General features: G+C 44.5%; 1 protein-coding gene across 2 annotated transcripts in view; it reads left to right on the forward strand.

Annotated features, from left to right (window-relative positions):
* IFT52 (intraflagellar transport 52) overlaps positions 1-19542 on the forward strand; it is a 236577-nt gene that overhangs the window by 142101 nt on the left and 74934 nt on the right. For both annotated transcript variants that reach the window (XM_085619219.1, XM_085619220.1), the window contains exons 9-10: positions 8203-8271; positions 13413-13567. In XM_085619219.1, coding sequence (XP_085475345.1) covers positions 8203-8271; positions 13413-13567 — 224 coding nt within the window. The remainder of the gene's footprint in view (positions 1-8202; positions 8272-13412; positions 13568-19542) is intronic.

Here is a 19542-nt window from a genome sequence, read left to right on the forward strand (position 1 = left end):
TGTGGTTTCAAAAGGCACACACTGCCACAGTAGTTACTGGCACTGAACAAAACTACTTTGTGTGCCGATATGCTCCCTGTGAAAGAGCAGAATCCTGTCACTCAAAGTGAAGCCAGCTGATACAGAGAGAGAGACATTTTAATAAATGCAAAAGGCATGGTTAACGCCAGACCAAATTAGGGGCCCAATTATTTTTAAAAAGTCTCAAAATTGCACCCATGGTATATGTCCTTGCATTAAGTGCAGCTATACAGCTTTCATGAACTCCCAAGAATTTACAGAAGTAGGACAAGAAATAGTACTCCTAGAAAATATTTGTGAACTGCATTTTAGCATGAGCAAATATGCATGAGTAGATTTGCTCCTGCAAAAATCTGATTGTTTGCAAGTTCATTTTCCCTCCAACCACTTTTTTCCCAACTCTGGAAGAAGGTTTCCGTCTTCCATTGTCAGGAGTAACTTTCCAAGATTTCTCAGTATGGGAAAAGATTATCGAGAACATGCCAGTTAGTAGGTTTGCACAGACTGAAAAAAGGCATTCTAACCCTGGAACTATTGCTTACCGCTACCTTCAGCCCCAGTGTGTAGATCTGCATAAACGTGGCAAGATAAGGGGTTGCAAGTATTCAAACACTACTATGGAATGAGCCCTGGCATTTTCAGAGAGGCTATATCAGAGCTCTTATATAATGAGATTGCTGCCATAATTTGTCGCCACACTACTTTGCACCAAAGGGATAAGTGAATTCTGTTACAGGACAATTAGATTTATGACGCAACCTGCTCCATGGACAAGTAGATATTTTATTAAATTCCACACCCCTGCGTTGGGTTCTGATGTTTTGATGTGAGCTCTGGTTCGACGCCACGTGGTGTTCTCGTTGGGCCTTTGGACTGTTCCTCGTCAGTTGTGGAAACAATCACAGTTACTCATCAGTCTCTACCGTTGCATAATCTTTGATTCCGTTCTGGTCTACGGCTTCTTGGAACACTTTAGGAAAGTGCCCCTTTTTGACATGTCACCCATGCATGGTATTTGTTAAAATTTTGACTGAAGTGCACTAGGTTCTTGCTAACCAGGTCCCCAGTACCACTTCTCTTTCCCTAAAACAAGATATCTGTGCTATTGTTCCCCATTTGGCAAGACCTTAAGCACATCTGTAAGTCTCTAGTAAATGGTACATCTGGTACCTAGGGCATGGCTACTAAAGAGGGTCTCTAAGGGCTGCAGCATGTATTGTGCCACTCTAAGGGACCCACCACCAAACTAATGCAGACTGCCACTGCAGTATGCGTGAAATTATGCAGACAAATGTGAAACCATGACGTGGCACACACCCTGTGTGCTATGCCCCCTGGCACTGCATGCAATATTTGTAAGTCACCACTACAGCAGACCTTATAGTCCTTGGGCAGGGTATATTATATCACATGTGAGGGCATATCTGCTTGAGCAGATATGCCCCTTTGCTGTCTAATTCAATTGCTAGATAGTACGAGTGAGCAAGGAAGCCTTCTTAGGTATATGTACTGGGCACTAGTCATTATGAGTTCCCCAGCTACATGATGGCTTCACTGAAAACTATTGTGTTTGGTATCTAACACCTCATCTTAGAAATCCCTACTGATGACAGTAGTAGATTTGTTTATGATGTGCACCCAGAGGGCCACTTAGAGGTGCCTCCTGGAAACCTACCTGCGTCTTAGTGTGCTAGCTGAATGATATCGTCCAACCTGCCACCACAGACTAGTTTCTAACCGCCAGAAGTGAGAGCCTACGCTTTGAGAGGCCAGCAACAATGCCTGATCTGGCAGGAGGTGTTTACACACCCTCCAGCATGTTGGCTAGTGAATCTACATAACAAGGACATAGGTTTCAAAGCATCTGCCACCTTTGATATGTGATCCCGGCTCCCCCCAGACCTGCGAGATGCCATGTCCTGCTCTGAGGCCCATCTGGCAACAGTACGTGCAGGAAATTAGCTATGCAAGGAGGTGTGGTGCTCTACTAGGCCAGTCACACCCCTTGGGTGGACTGCCTGATGTTTTCCATGTAGAAGGGTTCCACCATTTTGATTTTGGTGGAAAAGGAATTATGGGGGAATTATGGGACAGGGTTATGCTCCTTCCCCGCAGAAAGTGGTCCTATAGGGGGCTACTACCCTTCACTCCCCTAATGCCCCTAAATTAAGTATTTAGGTGGTCCCCTGACACCAGGAACTCATATTTGTCTGACTGAAGAGAGAAGAGGATCAAGAAGAGCAGAAGAAGCGAGAACTGTGGACTCCTGGTGGACTTTGGTGCCAAATCCTGCCTGCCTACCTGCTCCTGTCCCGACAACCCGACTTGTCCTGCAGCTGTGCATCCTCCAAAAGCCTCAGAGATCCTCTAGCACTTCACCAAGCCATCTCCCTTGAAGTGGCGGATCCACTTCCATGCAGCCTGCAGGCACCGACCGCAACGTCCGGTTCACCATTCTGCTGTTCACCGGGTCCACCGTCGCAACAGCCGTTCAGGCGGAGGTCACTGTGCTCCAAAAAGTCAGATCTGTCTCCCACCTAGTGTGAAGGCGCCAGGACCAACCAGAGCTGCCCAGCATCAATAGCCGAAGTACCAGACCCCTTCCAGCAACCAAAGCTTGTTTAAGCCCAATCCAAACTCCAACGCCGAAACAACTGACCAGCTGAAGAGGGACGTCCGCATATCATAGGCCAGCACCAAGAGTGGCCCAGCTGTCTTGTTTTGCCCCCCTCTGCAGGTCTAACCGAGAACTGTGAGTGCCTTTGATGCATAGGCCCAGCTGCCCGAATCCTCTGCACCCGAGCTCCCCAGCCAAGATCCACAACTATACACTGTGCTCCATGACCCTCATTAGTTGAGCCTCCCGTTGGGAGCTCCCGGACTTGTCCCCAAGTACCCCTCTGCAGCATGTTTCTTTGTGGCCCCCTCTTTCCTACAGTGTAGTGTGCAAGGCTACCAACCCGGCCAGCACATCCACACCCTGATGCTCCAGGGAAGCTAAACTCTAACTTTGGACTTTGGCACTCTAGTACCTTAAGTCCTAAAAGGGGGGGTGGGGGGTAGAGGATGTGGCCTAACAGCTAGAGAGGTTGACCTCAAAGCTGGGAAACCGTGTTCGAGGCTCGCCAGGGACGCTCAACATCCTGTGATTCTGGACAAATCACTTAATCTCCTAACAAAATGAATGTGTCCATTTGTAATGCAACTGGTGCTCATGTAAAGCTCTCTGATACCCTCAGGTCAAGTTCACGCTATATAAAAGTAAAAAAAAAAAACAACAGAAAAACAATTGCAAGTACCTATATGGAGTATATGCCTTTCTCTCCATAGGAAAGCATTACCACGTAAAAATGCAATTGTGCTACCATTTTTCTTACCTGTAAAAATTGATACTTCAAAGTACTTACCCAATTACAAAGTTCTTGGTGTTAAAATATATATAAAAATACTTGTTATTTTTTTAACTTGGTCTTAAGTTTCTTATTGAGTGTGTGTCTCATTTATTAATTCAGTGTGCATTCAACAAATGCACTAATACTACCCTCTGATAAACCTAAACTGCTCACCCACACTACCACAAAAGAGAACATTTGGGATTAATAATTTAAGCCCTATAAGCCAAAATGGGTCGTATGGTCTTTCTACATAGTATACCTCGTTTTGGCATACTACAAAAAAGCCAGCTTCCTACATATACCATCACTTACGTCGAGGATGTTCCTGTGATGAAAAAGACTCAATTTCGGTTCTACCCTGCTTGCCACACCAAGTATCTGAGGACAGGCCTCCAGGAAGTCTGCAATCTGTATTTCTCACCCTAACACTGTGAAGATTCTGGTCGGCGTGTCTCGTGTTCTGAAACAGAAAAAGATCCTTCAGAACCGAAGAGCTTGCCACAGTGCTTCGACTTCCATGGCCCACAGAAGGGAGGTTGAAGACAGTGTAGGAAAGTGCTTTTTTTATTATGGTCAACCCCACTTTTTGCCATTGGTACTGATGTTTTTTGACTGACGTGCACTGGGTCTCTGCTAACCAGACTCCAGTGCCAGTGCTCTTTCCCTTAAGAAAAGGTAAAATGGTCCAATTGTAACACAATTGGCACACACTTTGGCACCTCTGTAAGTATCTAGAAATTGGGTACCTAGGATATGGGTACCAAAGAGGTCCCTAAGAGCTGCAGCATGTATTATGCCACCCAAAGGGACTCCCATACAAATTGTGTGCAGACTGCGTGTCATGGTGCAAATCATGAGTGAAAATACAACATGACACACTGACTGTGTGTCATGCAAAAGTCACTGCATGTTATATATGTAAGTCACCCATACAGCAGGCCTTGTAGCCCTAAGGAAAGGTGCATTATATTACATGTGAGGGCATATCTGCATGAGCAGATATGCCCCTGTGCTGTCTAGTTCAATCACTAGATGGTACAAGTGAACAGGGAATCCATTTAAAGTACATGTATTGGACACTGGTTACTGTGAGTTACCCTACTACATGATGGCTTCCCTGAAACCTATGTTGTTTGGTATCAAACCCCTTGTCTTAATAAATCTGTAGTGTTGCCAGTGCAAAAATTATGACATGCACCCAAAGGACACCTTAGAGGTAGCCCCTGAAAAACCTACCTGTGTCTAGTGTCCTGACTGGCATGTATTGTACAGTCTGCTACCACAGGCAAGTGTCTGACCCCTGCAGGTGAGAGCCCTCACTCTGAGGCCCGAAGCAATGTTTGCTCTGGAGGAAGATGTTAACATCTCCTCCAGCAGGATGGCCAGTGATTTAGTGTATGAAGTCCAGGGCATTGTCACCTTTGAAATGCAACCGTGGCTTCTCCCAGACCTAGGAGATGCCACCCCCTGCCCTGAGGCCCATTTGTCACCAGGACAGGTGGGAAATTAGTTCTGCAAGTAGGCATGTTGTATCACCAGGCTAGTCACAGCCTTAATAGAGCTCATCCTCTCCCTCACCAATGATCCCGTCACTACCAGACTCTGCTTCCAGGAAGGAATGAAGGACGTCTCACCCTGGATGAGCAGCAGCAGCTGCCTGAAGCTCAACTCGGAGAAGACAAAGGTCCTCGTTCTCGGACCCTCCCCCACCATATGGGACAACACCTGGTGGCCAACTGCCCTCGGCAGCCCAACCACACCTGCAACCTTGGCATCGTACTCGACTCCTCCTTCTCCATGACCCGACAGGTCAACGCCGTCCCCTCCACCTGCTTCAACACCTCCTCATCCTTCGCAAGACCTTCAAATGGATCCCCCCAAATCAAGAAAAACCATCACCCACACACTCATAACCAGCAAACTGGACTACGGAAACGCCCTCTACTCCGGAATCAACAAGTCTCTGCTCCGCAAACTCCACACCATACAGAACACCGCAGCCAAACTCGTCTGAGCATCCCTCGACAAGAACATATCACCCAATACCTGTGAGACCTCCACTGGCTCCCCGTCGAGAAGAGAGTAACCTTCAAGACACTCAGCACGCCTACAAATGCCTCCACAACATCGGACCCCAATACCTCAACGAGAGAATCTCCTTCCACGTACCCAAGAGGAACCTCCGATCTGCTGCCCTCGCCGAAACCCTGCGCATCTGCAGAGCCAGAACGGGTGGAAGGGCCTTCTCCTACATCACTGCCAAGACCTGGAACGAGATCCCGATCAAAATCAGACGCGCTCCCTTTCTACACATCTTCAGGAAGACCCTCAAGACCTGGCTCTCCGACTGACTGGAGCTGCTTACCCCCCGCCCGCCCCCCCTCCCCCGGTGCCTTGAGACCCTCATGGGTGAGTATGTCACTTGACAATTCTCTGATTGATTGATTGATTGACTGAAAGTGGGCTATCTGATGTGCTCCACAAAAGAAGGATTCCACCATCTTGGTTTTGGGAACTCTGTGACAGGGTTATGCCCACTCCCCATAGGAAGTGGTCATATAGGGGGTGTAGTGACCCCATGGGTAAGTAGCCCGTTGGCTACTTCTCTTCACTCCCCCTTAATGCTCCTAAATTTAGTACTTAGGTGCCCCCCTGACACCAGTAACGCAGATTTGACTGACTAAAGAAGGAGGACAAAGAAGAGCTGAAGAACGCAAGAACTATGGACTAGCTGTGGACTTAGCGCCAAACCATGCCTGCCTGCTCCTGTCCTAACAATTACAAAGGCACGAGTCGTCCTGCAACTGTGTCCCCTTCCAAAGTCTTGGAGAGCTGCCAGCACTTTGCCAGCCAGCATCTCATTTGAAGTGTAGGTGCCACTTGCCTGCAGGCACCAACCGCACAGTCCGGTTCACCGATCTGCTGACCACTGGGTTAACCAACACAGCAGCAGCCCGTGATGAAGTCACAGAGTGTCCAGAGGTCAGCCCCGTCAACCCATCCAGACTTCTAGATACTTATTTACCCCGAAGGGTCCCTCCTCCAATACCCCGGGTACCGGAGCCTGTTGTAAGCACTAAGGCTTGTTTGTGTTCAGTCCAAACACCATCGCTGCCCAAACTTACCTGCACGTCAAGGGACTTCAACAGATGCAAGTAGTCTTGCAGTGATTCTTTCCCCTTCCACAAGTGCACCGAGAACTGTGAGAGCCTCAAACTATCCAACTCACTGCACCTGTGCCCCCCTTTGAAACTGCCAGTGTCTTTGTGGTCCTGAGAGCCTCAAGAGGTAAGCCGTCCTTTGGGCTTTGCCAGACTGGTGCCCCAATCCACATTTGTAGCCTTTCTTTGCAAGTACTTTTCCCCATTAACTTAATCGAATAACATACCACTTGCTGACCTCTGCAAAGCATCTTCTTTGTCCATCATCATACTTTTACCAAATACTACTATGTGGATGTCCTGGCCTGACCGCAAGTTAAGGTTGGCCAGGCTGCCCACTGTACACTTTTCCAGTCTTTCACAACATCCTGAGGCTAAGCCACTGGTTTTGGGTGGACTGCTTTGCAGTCTATGCGCAGCATATGTACCTACAGCCACACCGACCACAAACAGGTATGGTTACTTACACTGTAAGAATCAGTTTGTGTCATGTAGTGCTGTAAATTTACATGTGCCTGCCCTCCTCCCCAGTTGCCTGTGGTTGTTATAAATATTTTTACCTTTTGTTATTTTTCATATTCCGCTTTGTATGGTTATCTTTACTGTATCTCTATGCTCCATCTCCAATCTCGCCCTCCGTGCGGGATAAGACAATCTAACAATGGAATCAATGCTCATGCGCATTACCACTAATAGGTGGCATCACTAGGTCCTGTGACTCAAAGACTTTCTTTGAAGAAAAATAAGTTGTACACCTTTGAGCCTAAATGGGGGATGTATGCACAGCATGTGAATCTACAGTACTACCTGCCACTAACAAATGCTTCCAGATTAATTAACATTTTCCTTTTTTTTACTACCATCTCGTTCTCTAAAATGATCAGTCATTGCCTGGCCTTCTCAATCAAAAATCCTTCAGCTATATTTGACTGAGACATTAACCTATTTGGTGCTGTTTGCTTTTGAATTTCCACCTCAATAACAATGAGTTATTGTTCACTGTGTAGAATATCGTTCCGTGGAATACCAGTTTGTCTGATGAGTAATCTTTACTTATCTATAATAATAAAAAAAGAACAAAATAATGAGAAATTCAGCATACATTATTTTAAGTACAGCAATTCTCTACTTAAACAACCTCAACTTTACCTCTTATTCTGTTTATTTAAACTGACTTAAGGTTTAAGGTGAGCTTTGAACATCCTTGGGAGCAGCCTTTGAGGCCAACCATACACTCGAGGACCTACTGTAGATGTTAAGTATCAACTTCAACCCTGGTCTTGGATACTAGAGGGGTTGAAACACAAATGACCTTGTTAGAGAATGCTAGGCACCACTGTCTACCAGACACTTCCATTATCCACTTTAAACCTCTCCAGGACTTGATTTAAAAAATGTGGTCTATCAAGAGGTGGGTTTTAAAATTATTTTATACAGCTTTTCCTGCTTAAGCGTGTTTATTCAGTATCAAATACAATGTTGCTTATTCTTGCTTTGATTGATAGTAATTTTACAAAGAGATGGTAATATTTACTTGCTACAAATATTAACCTTGTCAAATACAAATTCTTTAGTATATGGAAACAGTTTATTCAGATTCTTGTCATCTTTAACATTCTCCACAGGATGTAGTTTTCCAGTGGCTAACAACAAATGACATCACTTTGAATCAGATCGATGCAGAGGACCCTGAGGTAGGTGTGAGTGCCTTGCAGAGGTAGTAATTCATTGCATTTAACAGTTTTATACTTATCTGTTAATTATAACAAATAGAGAAGCTGTGATTGCTTTAAGCACATATCCTTTCCACAAGCAGCGCAGGCAGTGAGTGGTTGCTTCAAAGAGTAAAAAGATTACTAAGAAGGATCAGTAGGAAATATGCAACTAATGAAGCTAACAGTTAACCTAAATGTTTGTATAGATAATTTCTCCAGCTAATTATTCTTTGAGTTTCCCAGTAGGTTTTGGGGGCATTTTTGGAGGCATAACAGTTGTATACAAGAGGTTTCGGTCACTATGGAGGAGGGTCGTAAAATATCTCGCATTCGTGTGTCTTGCACTGAACTGTGCCCTCTGGGCAGTAGTGGACATGGCAGACACTTGAAGGTCAAGGCAGAAACTAGAAGATCAAAGGACAACTTTTCCCCAAATATTCCAGAAGGCATATTCACTATTGTAACTCCAGTCCTGGAATATTTTAGGGAAAGTTATAAATTACGCAAGTATTTTTAGGAAGGGTTGAAAAGTAGTAATTTGCGTTTGCAGAAGGTGCTGCCCGTAAGGGCCCAGCTTGGTGAAAACAAGTAGGAACACCTGAAATATCAGAACAATATCTGTGAGAAACTAGTGTTCAATGCAGGTGTCTAAAAGAACTCCTGTTGGATCACAGTTTTCTAGAGGTCTTTTTTTTCAAATTTAATAAGATCTGGGATAACTGCTATATGCTAAGTTATAGAGTGAGTTCAAATGAAGTGGGGAAAAAGCAGGTCCGCTACATCCAGAAATCGCACGGTATGGTGGCTTAGGGTTTCTTGTGCACATTGGGGGCAAGTGAGATGTGGGTGGCAAAAAGTCTATAAGAAATCAAGGGCACTTGTTCATTTAAGGCCCTATAGTGTGCACAATGGTGGTACAGTATGCATTATTTTTTAATTAGGAGTATCATAAGACTGGAATGACTGATCTCTTCCTGCCTCAATACCCTTCTAAGCTGTCAATAATATCCTTCAATGATTGATTAGCTCCATGTCTAAGAAGACTATATAGATGAGTCGGAATATCTGCAACATGAATCCATTAGTAATCATCATGGCTGGTATTTTTTTCAATATTATCTTTGAAACTATTTCCTTCCCTCATTGGTAGTAAAAGCTGTTGCAGTTTTGGCCTCCTCTCCAACCATAAGTTTCAGAATAAAGGAAACCTTTTAAAGTTGTTTCCCCGTATTTTTTTCTGTATCTGGGTTAGACTGTTGTAAGGGAAGATATAGTTGTCTGCCCATATGAAGTCGCTTTAGATTTACTATGGTGCTCAAACAAATGCAGTCCTGATGTAGGCCGCAAGTGCATTTGTTTTGGTTTGATGGACATGTCATTGACACTGTAGCAACCAAAAAGATGATGGCTGGATTGCTGAACATTGTCAAACACTCACCCACAGTTACAAATCTGGCTTAAATCCATCGTTGTGTTTGCTCACCATGCCATCCCGTGAACCGACCGCTTCGGGCCACAGGAGCTAGGAGTCACTCCAACTCCAGCCCCAGTTGTAAAAAGCCTTGGTATTAAAATAGATGACAAACTCACACTGTCTAACCTAGTAGCCTCTGTGTTTGAGACCTGTGTGGGGCTGCTGAGGCAGCTAAGGAAATTTTTACCCCTCCTCTCATTTTCCACCATGTGGGCAGTGGTGACCGCACTGATCATGTCCCGCCTAGACTATGGCAATGCGCTATATATTGGACTACCGGAAAAGCTGCTAGGCAAACTGCCAGTAGCGATGAATGACACAGCTAGGCTGATCTTCAAGCTCCCCAGACGGGCGCCTGCCACACCTTTGCTGCAACAGCTACATTGGCTCCCCGTCAAACAGCGAGCTAGATTCAAGGGCCTCTGCATTGCCCTCAAGGCCCTTCATGGCAAGCCCTAGGATACATCAAGGAGCGCCTAGGGAGATACGTCCCGACCGCACCCTTCGGTCATCCAAGGGAAGCCAGCTGGCCTGCCCGCTGTTTAACAATACGGCTAAAGGGGGTCGAGCCTTCTCAGTCTTGATCCTGCAGCTGTGGAACAAGCTGCCTGGACACCTCCGGTCAGAAAAAGCCCTCCCTCCCTTCAGGCAAAAAAACTGAAGACCTTCCTCTTCATAGAGGCCTGGACATAACGCAGATGCTGACCGGGGGCTAACATTCACTTATTGGGGTGGGCTATGGCTACTGTCTCTCAGTGCTTAGAGACCTGCCGGTATTAGGCGCTTTATAAATCGCAGTTAACATAACATAACATCCCAGTTTGGAGTGGGCCATATGCAAAGCTGTCTTGACCCTGCACCCCGTGGGAACAGTCCAGCCCGAATTGCCATGCCTGGACCTCCCTGTTCATCATCCCCCCTCATCAACTTATTGTGTTGCTATAGTCGTCCTAAGTGATAAGAGTACCCCTAGACGTGATCTTATGCTCACAATGCCATTGGATTCAAGCTAGCCTGGCTGATAAGGGGTGATACTCTGAAACAGGGTTTCACACTATTCATGTTTCCTGTCCGAGGAGGACCTGGCCTGGCAGTTCGTGCTGGACTGTTCTCATGGGGGTCAAGAGTGAGTTGAATATGGCTGGTTCCAAACTGGAATGGCACGGTGAGCAAAGAAAAAATGGATTTAGGCCCAGATCTCTGTACTGAGGGTGAATGTTTGCCAATGTTCAGCATTCCATCCATCATCTTTTTGTGTTGCTAAAATGATTGACACTGTGACAGGGTCCATTTAACTCCTTTCTATTTTTATCACATGCCTACCTTCAAACTTTTATTTCTTTCTGTTAAAAAGTGTGACATTTAGACATGTGCAGAATTGTTAGCGTCATATCTGCCTGCTATCTAGGCTGACATATTTTTGTTGTTTATAATCTGGTCACTGCCACATGAATACGGATACTTACAGTGCAGACTAAAATATATACAAGTGAATCAAGTTGACACATATATCGCCATATTTAATTTATCTTGTTGGGACTTTAGCATTGCCAAACTTATAAACCTGCGATGAAAATTGGCGACCAGGTGCTGTAAAAAAAACGATTTTGCCCATAGTTTGGAGAGGCCTCGTGGCTGAACTATCTGGCCAGAGATCAAGACAGTCTGGTCTGACAAAGCAGCCCCAGCCAGGGTTGTTTCAGGGGTCTGAGAGCGGCGCAACAACGTAGCCTTCGGCCTGGCACTGCTCATCATTCCTGGGCAGGGACTATGATAGAGAAATCCAAACAGTTATTTTGTACTGAAAAAAGCTATACTGTGCAATCCTTCTCAAGGAAGTCTATTTATAGGCTTGCTATTTTCTACTTCTGCCAAATCTTAACATAGCACTTAGAAATAGCAATAGGGTGTTTTGATACAAGGGATGTACTAATTGTGTTAATCTTGCTCTGGCTGGCCATGTCATGCTTTGATACATTTATTTTCTCACTCTGTTTGGTTACCGTTTATATTTTATGCTCTAGACTACGATTTTATAAATAAACTTTTTAAGTTTCTATCCCCTTTCTCTTAGTGCTATTTTGAGTGTATAATTAATTTACAAAAGTGTTCTTGGAGTTCCACTATGTCTCTGAACTCCTTAATCATCAAAAGAAAATAATACCTGCACAGTGTCGTTTGGTGGGTTGTGAATGGGTCACAGACCAACTGGATTTCCAATTTGTCTTGGTACTTAGAACTAAGTCCTTGCACAAAGAGGTTAGATATCTGACCCTTGCAGTTCTGAGGAGGACCCATAAATCATGACAATTAGCATCCGAGTGCTTGAATTATCTGGATTCTTGAGTAGTTATTGATGACTCACTCAAAAAAGCAATTGTTACGAAAAACCGAAGCGTTTGTTGTAAAATTGGTCTTCTCCTTCAGATTAAATAGGAAATCCCTGTTTACTGTAGGTTTATCAAGCCCAGCTCTTAAAAGGGTATTCCCCATCAATGGTTTCCACATTTGTGGATCTCACATAATGTAATCTGTTCATAAAGCATGACCGAACATATTGTGATAGGGCTAAATGATAGGGCAGCGGTTACACATCTCAAAGACAGATGTGCATCCGAATGTTCACCAAGTCTAAAGGCAGTATTTCAGAATCCAAACTTGGTAGTGATTTGTTGGTGGGATATTGTAGGATTTGCCAATTTTGAATTATTAAACCACTCTGTTCCTTGTAATCCTAGTTTTCTATCACTGGTATCGTCTTTGAATTCTTGCATGCTAAATCAGATGTATTATTGGAATTTTACTTTGAGTTACCAGTCAAAATGAAGTGCCTAACTGACACAGATATGTGTTCTGGGTCATAGCAGTTCTAGACTTCCTAAAAGGAGCAGTGTAAACATATGTATGTGGAGAAGGGGAAGATTAAATGCTTTGTTCCCAGCTTTATTGTTTCTCTTTTGCTAGAAGACTCAAAATCATTTAACTTTATAGTCCGTATATGCAAATCTATTTGGCTTTATGTAAACAAATATGTTGTGTGCTCTGGACTTATATTTTGGGAAGTGGTTTTCAAAGTTTCAGTTTTTATCTATTAGAATGTGTACATGGATCCCACACATTATCATGCAAATATGCTATGCCTTCTGGTCTTCAGCCAGGTTATCCAATGATTCTGGATGAGGATAAGAACTATCTCTACCACGGTTTGGTGAAAAGCTTACACCCTTTGTTATCTATACTTCATGATCCTCCCTCTAGTGTTGTCAGCACATAATATCTGCCATCACTTTCCTAATGGTATCCAAATCCCAAAAAACAGAAGATAATGTGTAATTCCTTTAATTGCAACAGTAATTATGTAAGTGGAACATATACCTGTTTTCACTGTTCGGTGAATTGGTTGTGCCATTTAAAATAAAAGAAAGAAACAATTGGGGTAGAAATGTATATCCACAAACTGAGCAGATATGAAACATGGAATGAAAATTTCTCTGTCTACGATTGGTGTTTTTTTATACTTCACTTTTCAGTATGCCATATGTTCTTCTAAATAGTCCATGTTGGAAAAGGGAGTTTGGAGGGTAGATCAGGATACTGTGACTATGAGGTGAGCTATTCTTACTGTGTTTTCATCTTTGTATAATAGATTACAGATTACACCATGCTCCCAGACATATCTAAGCTGTCGGAGCATTTGCGTGTCTGCCTGCAAGAGGGAGAAGAGAATCCCCGAGATTTCACCACTCTGTTCGACATGACCATCTACCAGCTGGACACAACGTCTCTCTCCAAAGTCATAAAGTGAGTCACTCTGCTGCATATTCCTCACATCTTTTAACTCATTTTAGTGTGCAAAGTCTTTGGGGAGGGAAGAAATAACAGTCCGTCCATTGCCTACAATTTAGTCCCATTTAGTCCACAGTATCCAGTATGCTTTTGGACATAAATCTCGTCTTGTAAAAGTTGCACTGACGGTGTTTTAAATGTGCTTGTCGAACATAAATTGTTAGGTGTAGGGCTGCAGATTGTATTGTAGTGCTAACTTTATTTCAAATAGTTGGGGGCAAGTGTGGAAGAGCTGTGTTGCTAGTATAACTATAAGGAGTACCTCATTCAAACTGTTTTCATTTTCCTTTCTGGTCTCCTAGTGTTCCTAATCATGTTTCCAAATCTTGTTTTCAATCTTCCATACCCCTCAATGCTTGCTCCCACAGGAATTTAGAAACTTCTCTGCAAGTTTTTATTCTCTCATAATGTAATGTTTTTTGTATGTCTATTCAAGTGGTTTGCTTCTTGTTTATTTTGGCACAATTATGGAAATGGTAGTCTTGGAGACACATACTGCAAAATTTGTAATTGCGCCATTACATAGCCAGGTGACAGATGACAGTAGATACAGTTTCATGAACTTGATTTAAATGGTGTAACAACCCAGTGAATTATGAATGTTGCTTTTTACTCTGGGTGAATTCCAATTAAAATCTACAGACATCTGAAAACTGAGTGCTGAAGTCTGTGGCATATTTTGGCAACCCATGCCCTGTTATTTTGTAGAACTGTTGCCGACATCTAACCCTTTGAGGTTGACATTGCTTCTTTCCCGGATTTGGTGCACAAATTAAACACTAGACCAAGGTACTGTGCCAATCTGTTTACTTGAAAGTTTACTCATAGCAACAAATCTTCCTGGTAATATGGAAGCTTTTACTGGTGATTTGTGGATACTGATATTTTTGTGTTCAAATATCTTTATTGCATTTTTAAAAGAGAAATACAATAGTAATACATTAACAATACACTAGTGTAAAATGAAATCTATCTATTATCAATTAGACAAGTTGTGATATTTTATAGTTCGTAAGGCTTTACTTCATGTCAAAGACAATCCAATGAATTCTGAAGGAAAATTAAACCTTCATTGCCCTGCTCTAACAAATGTAGTAGTCAAATATTCAATGCTAAAACACTCAGGTTGGAGGATAGTGCTTCAAAGAAAAGCAGAGGTATTTTAAGAATGTTGTGGGGTACTTGAATCTAATTTTAGATCCCTTTTAAGATTTGACAACAAGACTGTTTCAGCTGTTTCACCATAGTGCTGTATTCTCAAAAAGTAATGCATCATATTGGTAGTAAACAAACTTGCAGAAAAGGGCTTTAGATCAGTTTTCTACTGCCATTGCCCTGTTCATATCATTCAAATGTTGGTTCATCCCACAGTGAAGCAAATGTATTGTTGGATACTGGGTCAGAAACTTTCAGCTTTTAGCTTGCCAGTGTCAGTCAGAATCAGAAAATATCAGTCATATTTTGTTCCAGGCCACATAGATATCGCATTCATTGTCTCGTATAGAAGGGACTGAGAGTGACGTCATTTTGCCTACTTACTGTTAGTGTCCACATCCGGAAAGACAGAAACTGACCTGCAAAAATAGTTCGCCTCAGGATAGACTTCCACCTGGCTCTCGTTGTTAGTAGTAAGACCTCTACTTCAGTGGCAAATGCTCTTTCTGCGTGTGTTGTTCTGTGTTTCTTGTTTGCAATTCCAGCTCCTCCTCTTCCACAATCCTGATCACATTTCACTGTTCAGGCACCTTCTCTTTCATGCCCTCCTTCTCATTGCTGCTCAGCAGCCCTGGCATCTTCTCTGCCTGACTTTCTTCGCTGCTTCCTCATAGCCACCCTGCGCCTTCTTTGCCTCACTCTCTTTTTCGGCATTGCCTAGCATCGTCTTTCATCCACTTTCATTGTTAATTTAATGGCTTTGTTGTTAGCTTGGGGACAGCATCGCTTTTTAGAACGTCTAATGTTGCCAGTTTGTACACCAATACATTTTTAGGTCTCTGCTAGACCGCATGTGCGCTGTCTCGAAGAGACGTTTGGTGTTCTATCAGACTGCCCATCTCCTACCATTGTTAAACATCAGCGTCACTTTCATTTTCTTTGAAGCCATTTGTCTTGGCATGTGGACTTCATGCCCTCCTCTTGTGTTTGACCCTCACATAGCGCATGAACTAAGTATGTGTCTCCTTACACTTCTCCTGGTTTGCGGAGCCATTTTTCTTTGTTTTCAAGCACTCCATAGGAGTACTTGTGTTTTAAGGCGGTCTACCTTGTACACATGCAACTAAAATACATGCTCATGTAACAAATGCATTTCTTAAAAAGGTGTTAAAACACGAGCAGCACTTTTGTTTTTTATTTTTTTGCACGATTCGATGGCATTGGAGTGCTTGCTCCGCCGTCCGTCTTGCCATAGCGCGATCACAAGCAGATCATATCGGAGCACTTTAACATTACACAATGACACATTCATTTTTGTTGCTGACCCAGTTTCAATTAAAGTTTTTTTTCCCCGTCGTTGCTTGCCCATCTCCCCATCCCCTCCTGCTTCCCTTCTTGAACCGTCACCCCCACTAGCTCCCTTGTTGCTGCTGTTTTCTTTTTTTCTTCCATGATCCAATGGTATTGGAGCGCTTGTTCCGTCCTCCATCTTGCCTTCATACTACCACCAGCTGATGGTACTGGAGCGCTTTCAGTGCTCACCAGTCATATTACACAATGACACATTCATTGTCGTAGTCAGAGGGAAGCGTAAGTGATTTGCCTAGAATCAAAAATTGTTCAGCTGACCCCCAGATTTGAACCATGTTCTCCAGTTCCCCTCTTTGTAGCTCTGGCCGTTACACCACATCCTTGCTTCACTTCAGAGCTCCTCAACGGTTTCTCACTATCACTTCCACATTTGTTCAGCAAGACCCCTTCAACATTGGCCTTGTCAATGTGAATGTCTTTTAGCCATGTTGTCTGGCATCACATCTGCTGTTCAACATGGATGAAAGTCACTTAAAAAAGTGCTATGATGCGGCCAGTGCTAGCTACTTCATAGCACGTTTTTGTGTTAGGAGAGGCAGGAAAATCTCAACATGGAGGGCGCAGAGACTCGGCGTCGGCTCAACATCCAGTGATTCTGGGCTTTCAGTAACTTTCAGCCAACTCCCTCTTCCTATCTGAGTGCCGAACCAGCCCACTCAGACCAGTCACAATGCTGCTGTCATGCTGGTGACAGCAGAGTGGTGATTGGCTTAGAGGAATCCGTGTGCCTCCTGCTTCCGGGAAGAGAAACGGAGGAGAAATGACGACGGAGGAGAGACTGCGTCCATTGAGAGGTAAGCGAAAAGTTTTTTTTTTTTCTCCAATCACCCCTCCCCACCCCCATTTCGTACCAGCCACCACTGTATTTGGGACAAAGTGGAATGGTGATTAAAAAGTCCAGAGGGGAGACCAAAGTATGGGTAGATGACCCCAAATCTGTGCAGGGCACGCAAATTCATGCCCAGCTGTGATTACTAATACAGCTATTTGCAAATCAGTCTTAACCCTGTTCCTTATGGGAACAGTCCAGCCCGAACTGCCAAACCAGGTCCTCCTTGGACCTGAAACCATCATTACTACAGGCTTGTCCTTTGATTCTCTTTTCTTTTTCCCTGACCCTATTTTCCTGTCTTTTGACTATGTGTGGTATCTGTCCCTAGTTTTCTTGTATCTCTGTTTCAGTGTTATCCATAGTTCGTAGTCTCCTGTCTGCACTCTCCTTGATCTGTCCTCTTATATGCAGACTCCGTGCCTTGTATTATGTGTTTCTGTTTCTTTGCATATTTCCGTCTTGCCCTGTTTAATTGCAGAACTTTGGTTTCAGAATTCCAGTCCTGTTCCTGACCCTGATTTCCAGTCCTGCTTTGTCTGAGCCCAGTTTGTTTATCGTACCTTGTTCTGTTCCCTGTTGTTCTGTCTTTTGCTATTATCGTATTGTTATTGCTTCCAAGTGGGCCAGTTAGATTCCAAGGCTTGTGCCTGTGGCACAGAGAACCACCCAGTGCACCTTCTCCATAGGACCTGCCGGGTGTCTTGTCCCAGTCTCACTCAGCTAGCCCCCGACAAATTGCAAAGCCCGTCCCGATAGGGTACTGCTCATTAAAAAAATGTCAGGATCAGTCTGATGCCTTGGGATAATTCTAAGGTAAGGAATCTGCTGCTAGATAGTCTCTACCAGACAAAGCATTACTTAGTAGCTTTATCATTAAGGGAGTCTCTCGGCTCAGGTGCAGATCTACTAATTTCTTCACCAGAACCTGCACTGGTAGACAGACCCCTCCAATCTCTGGGTAGGTTGTTCATTAAGCCCTCCGTAAGTGCATGCAGGCTACTGTGGTTATGGACGCTGCCTTGCATCATGGGGACATGATGGCATGAGGCCTTTTGTCACCGTCTGAGGGACATCTGCACATAAATGGTGCTATGGGTGATTTGCCTTGACCTGAAGGCATTAATCCCTTCAGTATTAATGAGCACCCTCCTGATGCTACTCTGGACAGAGTGGAGAGGTGTTTTATATGGGCTTTAGGGAAGCAAAATTGAATTTTTGCCATACTGATCCAGCCCATTGCCAATGACTGGGACGCAGCAAAGTTCAACCTTCACTTCAGACTGGATATGACCGACTCGCTAGGCAGATTCAATGGCGTCATCAGTGGCACTCAGATGCCATTCCTGGCTGATATATACTGGCTTCTCGGGAGATGTCCAGTCATCCCGTCTAGACATGCCCTTCTATGGCACCTGCCTCTTCGGCAATAATGCAAATTCTGCACTGGAGCACTTTAAGGACAGTCGGGCCACTACCCCATGGGGGTCTCCATGGCCCCACTTCAACCCCTTTCTGCCTTTCACCCTTTCTGTGGCTATGGTAGGGGCTACCAGCAATGTCCATTCTCAAATAGCCACCAAAGCCCATAGGCTCCCCAGTCATTTTGTGGTCGCTGTGCCCACAAACTTTGCGGGACACACACCCAGAGGTCTACCCTGTCCATCCCCCCCCAGGCAGCAGCAGCCTCAAAACCTCTTTAGTTTGCCCCCTTACCATCACGGTCACCCAGTGGGCAGTAGAATCAGACATCACCTACCTCGCTGACAGTCCATGACATCGGACAAGTGGGTACTTCAGAATGTTCAGCGGGGTTATTCCATCCCCTTTCTAGAAGCCCCACCGCCCATGTCCCCATTTCCAAACCAGCTAACCGAGGACCACCTCTCCCATCTTTGTCAGGATGCACAGGCTCTTTTGGTCAAAGGAGCCATCGAGATGATGCCCACATCAGAAGTAGGTCATGGTTGCTATTCCCACTACTTTCTGGTGACCAAGAATGGAGGCCTCTGCCCTATTTTAGACCAGTGCCCTCAACTTCTTCCAAGAGGGAGAAATGAAAGATTCTCATGTTGGCTCACGCTCTGTCTGCCCTGGAGACTGGATGGAAGCGCTGGACTTGCAGGACACCTACTTCTACATTCCCATCCTACCTACCCACAGGGCTTACCTGCGGTGGGTCACAATCATTTTCAGTTTTCTGTGCTCCCTTTTGTCCTCCCGAGCTCCCCTTGGGTGTTCACCAAGGTGATGGCAGTAGTTGCAGCACATCTGTGGAGATCAGGGTTCCAATCTTCCTCTACCTCAACCACTGACTTTTTAAGGTGGGTTCGACACAGGAGGTAGACTCCCACCTCCAGACTACAGCAGACCTCCTCCATGCATTGGGGTTCACTATCAACGTGCCGAAGTAGCACCTGATTTCCTCTCAGACATTTCTTTTCTTCTGAGCCTTTCTGGATATAGTGCAGTTTCGGGCCTATACTTTGGGGCGGCAAGTCCAGGATATTCAGGCTAGGGTTCCGATGTTTCAGCTTTTTTCCTGCATTTCGGTTACCCTGCCTCTGAGGCTGCT

The sequence above is a fragment of the Triturus cristatus genome, chromosome 7 (genome assembly GCF_964204655.1).
Source record: "Triturus cristatus chromosome 7, aTriCri1.1, whole genome shotgun sequence".
Lineage (NCBI taxonomy): Eukaryota > Metazoa > Chordata > Amphibia > Caudata > Salamandridae > Triturus > Triturus cristatus.